This window comes from Sander vitreus, chromosome 1 (assembly GCF_031162955.1).
Source record: "Sander vitreus isolate 19-12246 chromosome 1, sanVit1, whole genome shotgun sequence".
Classification (NCBI taxonomy): domain Eukaryota; kingdom Metazoa; phylum Chordata; class Actinopteri; order Perciformes; family Percidae; genus Sander; species Sander vitreus.
This window is the reverse complement of record NC_135855.1, coordinates 37752057-37756389: the sequence shown is the minus strand read 5'-3', so window position 1 is coordinate 37756389 and position 4333 is coordinate 37752057. Positions and strand designations below refer to the sequence as shown.

Below are 4333 nucleotides of genomic sequence, written 5' to 3'. Positions count from 1 at the left end.
ACATGAATTTATTTATGTGCATATACAGCTGCAAAATTCCAAAGTATTATTGCAATTAAAACTTGTTTCATCCCTGAAATCTAACACAAATGACGGCAACATGGAGCAAGAAATCTTACCTAACTATGAGTAAACTTTGAGTAAATAAAATAACAAGAAGACGTGTTGATAAATGTGTTTATTGAACATGAAACATTCACATGCTACAGTAAACATTCAGGATGTTTAGCAATACATAATGCATGCTCTTCCTCAGGCAACAGCTGCCAAAACAACACCAATGCATAACGGATATAAATGATGATATTAGAGCCTGATATTAAGATTCAGAGAGTCAGGGTTATTGTGCCAGTTTATGGAAGCCTGCTGAGGTTGTGGAAGGAAGTTTGTTCCTTCAGAAGTGATGATGTGTTTGCGAAAAAAAGAAAAGAAAAAAAACCTCAGTGCTTCAGAGGCATTTGAGCAGGTAGGAGTTGCAGTTGGCTCCTCTGCCGCAGTCGCAGAGCTTCCCGATGCGAGGCCCGTACTTCATGGCACACCGGTCACCCATCACACACTGCCGGGAGGAGGGAGAGAGAAATGTTACTACCAGCGTTCAGATACTATGCAATACGGTTGTAAAAGTTCTCAAAAATTACAATGATGTTTGGCAACATCATCACGGGCAGCAAGGCCCTCTGAGGTCTAAGGGCATTTTTTAAATTTTCATTTTAAATTCACATTTCAAGGATATTTGCATAGAACGGGATCCCCCGTGTGTTTCATATCAAAATGTTCAAAACAAACTCAGCTTTCTGTATAGTGTTCCAGAGCAATGTGGTAAAGAGATCATTTGGCCCTAAAGCTGAAAAGTTGATGTTTGCTTTTTGAAATTTCTCAAATCCCTTGCGAAAACAAACCTAAACACAACTGTGTGAGTGTACAAAAGTCTTGGGTTCACAAAAGTAGCATAATATATGAATAAAATAGTAAATAAATGTCTTAAAATGACATGTAGTGATATCGCTTTTTGAGTAGGAGCGTTGTCAAACATCGCTTGGACTCGCCGGTGCGTCTTTTGTCCTCAGAGGGTTAATGGGCAATATATAAATATTATATCAATATCGAGATATGAGACTAGATATTGTCTTAGATTTTGACTTAGATTGTAATATCGTGATATGACACAAGTGTTGTCTTCTCCTGGTTTTAAAGGCTGCATTACAGTAAAGTGATGTCATTTTCTGAACTTACCAGACTGTTCTAGCTGTTCTATTACCTTCCTTTACTCAGTTAGTCATTATATCCCTGGTACTGATGATTATTTATCACAAATCTAATTGTGAAGATATTTTGCTAAATAGGGCTGCACAACATACATAGCGACATATCGCTATAGATACAAAACAGTTTTTTTATTTTAGGTAAAGAAAATATCAGTAGTCATTCTTTTTTAGTGCTACCTTTTACATTCAATTCAATGTTAAATTTGTTGAATAAAAGAATGTTAGAAATGATTTCCTTTTATTTGTCTTGAATTCAACAAGCAATGTGTTGTATTTTAGGAGAATACTGAAAGCAGCAGAAATGCAGATCTGAGTACACTTTAATATCTGTTTATTTATCGCCAGTAACATTGTAATCGCGATATTCTACAACGTTATCGCATATTTTCCTCATGTCGTGCAGCCCTATTGCTAAAGCACCCACTGTTGACTCTACAATATCGTCGCAATATCAACATTGATGTATTTGGTCAAGAATATATTGGGATAACTGATTTTCCCCATATCGCCCAGCCCTACACAGGCCTTTTCTATTCATTATTGAATTTGCTTTGATGAGTTGTTTCCACTTTCTGTTCATTCTTCTGATTTATTTGACGCCAGAGAATGAGGGTGAGATGGTAATCATTCCAGCTTTTTCCAGTGAAATAATTACATCCTGTTCATTAGCTGGTTCTCTCTAATTTCAGGAGGATTGAAAAAGGGTTTTGTAGCTTTCTCCAGTCCCACTTTTTCAGCTGGGCAGCGATCTTAATTAGTCTGTAATTGCACCGAGTAAAAGACTTGTCGTTGGCCTTTTCTGGTTATCTTTTAATTACTGGCAGGTATCTTTTGCTAACTGGTTTAATTAACAGCAGTGGCGTGATGTACAGAGCATATAGGAAGGACTTAAACAAATGACTACATTATACACCACTGTTTTTAATTACAGGGAATAATGTAAAGGTGCATTATGCATAAATATAATGAATAAAGTGAAGTTACCAGAGGGATGCTTCCTCTTTTCTCAGTGGAGGAAATCCTATTGTGCATCCTTCCCAGCAGAGATTCCAGTGCGTCGACCTGCTCAGCAGAGATCGGATCGCAGAAACAAAAAACATCAGGAGAATGTGTCAAAGACAGTATCATATATATTCTGTATCTGTAAGTCTTCATTGAGGCTATATGACTCTTCTAAACTCAAGATGATGTGCTTTTTAGAGCTGCATTCAATAATATGGAAATATTTGAGATGCCTTGTGCATGATTTTACACACATTTCCCCAAAAGTCAGCCTGATATATTTGGTGTATTTGGAAAGTTCTCTACTAGAAGTCAGAATAATGTTCTGTGGGGTTTGAACAGGGATTAGCTGCACAGCATGAAGGGTTGGCAGAGTTTCAGAGGAGTTGAACATGAAGTGAATAAATTCAGTCTGACCACTCTTTAACAATCGTGTAATTAAGAATATTTTCAGAAAATGTCCACGTGTATCATCATTGTTAAAACCCGAACAAAGCCAAACGTTTGCTTTACATGCAAAAGTTTGTTGTGCATCTCTTGAAATGGCTGAGAAACAAAACACAAAATGATTTAAAATGTTTCCTGCAAGTTTCTACCTGTTTCCTATTAAGCTGAACTAAAAGAAATGATACATTTGTTAATTCTACAAAATCCAAATAAAAGAAAATGAGGATTTGTAACCTTTAGGCCTGTAGACATACAGTACAACCCCTGTTAACCCTTACTACACCATGTTGGGATGTAGCTACAGATTCTGACTGTTGAAAATTATATTAATTGACTTATCTGTCAGAACTACTCCTCGTGCTTTTAAATTGCCCCCAGGGGATAAATAAAGTTATTTGAATTGAATTGACTGTTATTTGGATCCTAAACTGGTTATTTATTCTAAAAGGTTTAAGAAACATGACCACTGGGATCCCCATCAGGGATCTTAATCTTTTGACCCACGATTACTAACATTCAGGGTTCATATTTTACCGGCCAAATGTTGGTAAAATATGCAAGGGTCTAGTAGATTTGCTTCACTCACCACCAGCCATAAAACAATGAGGTCTCTTAGCTCTGAGGACAAATGTCTCCTCTACCTCCCCCCGATCGACTTAAACTAAAAGGTGACAGAGCCTTTGCTGCTGCTGCTCTACGATTGTGGAACCAGCTGCCTTTAGATATCAGATGTGCTCCCTCCATTTCTGTATTTAAATACAGGCTAAAGACACTTTTTTACACTAATGGCTCATTTTGTCATGTCTATAATTATGTATTTCTAAATTTCTGCTTGTTTTGTTTCTATCAGCACCTTGGTGCTTCTTTGTACAGCAATTTGGTCAGCTTAAGCTGTGTTTAAATGCGCACTAGAAAAACTATTAATATAAGTAACTAATTACTTACTTACTTACTGATCTATTGAGTGGCTGTTGACATTCCTCCATAAACTAACACATGTGTGGAGCATCTTCAGATACTGACCAGGTCTCTGTCTGCGGCTGGTTCGGGTTTGTCCACTCCGAAGTCCTCTGCGGAGACTTCCTGGGACGCCTGGCCGTGACAGATGACGGACAGCAGGCCGACAAACAGCAGTCCGCGGAGCATCCCGATCCCGGAGCTATCCATGGTGCTGGTCCCAGTGCTGGTGCTGGTGCTGGAGGAGGAGCAAGGAGGGCGGAGGTCCCGGCAGGAGGCAGCAGCTCAGGACTAGGAGGAGCAGAGGGGTCGCAGCAGGTCCACAGGAGATTCTACCACTACCCACCGGACCCAGTCCTCTCTTATATTGACTCGTAGCCTATAGCCCCGCCCGAGAGGCCACTGCGGGGGGGAACACATGTCTGTGGTTGTGGGCACGGATGTCACGGGTGGCTAAAACCCAACAACATTCAGTTTCTTGAAAGTAGGGTAGCTCATTCTGTCAGGTAGAAATTATCTATAAGAATGGACTCGACTACTTACTATAAATGCAGCTAAAGTAGAGCTCATTCTGTGAGGAAGGAAATATCTATCAGGATGAACTACTTCCTGTATAAATGTAGCTGAAGTAAGGTAGCTCATTCTGTCAGGTTTGAATTATC

The 4333-nt window shown here is 39.2% G+C and overlaps 1 protein-coding gene across 1 annotated transcript; it reads right to left on the bottom strand.

Moving 5' to 3' along the window:
* Positions 1-163: 163 nt before the first annotated feature.
* Positions 164-4050, bottom strand: cartl (cocaine- and amphetamine-regulated transcript-like). The gene is made up of 3 exons (XM_078254562.1): positions 3738-4050; positions 2250-2327; positions 164-556 (listed from the first exon to the last, which is right to left on the bottom strand). The coding sequence occupies exons 1-3, from the start codon at positions 3879-3881 to the stop codon at positions 449-451; spliced, it is 330 nt and encodes a 109-aa protein (XP_078110688.1). The 5' UTR covers positions 3882-4050; the 3' UTR covers positions 164-448.
* Between the last annotated feature and the right edge of the window lie 283 nt (positions 4051-4333).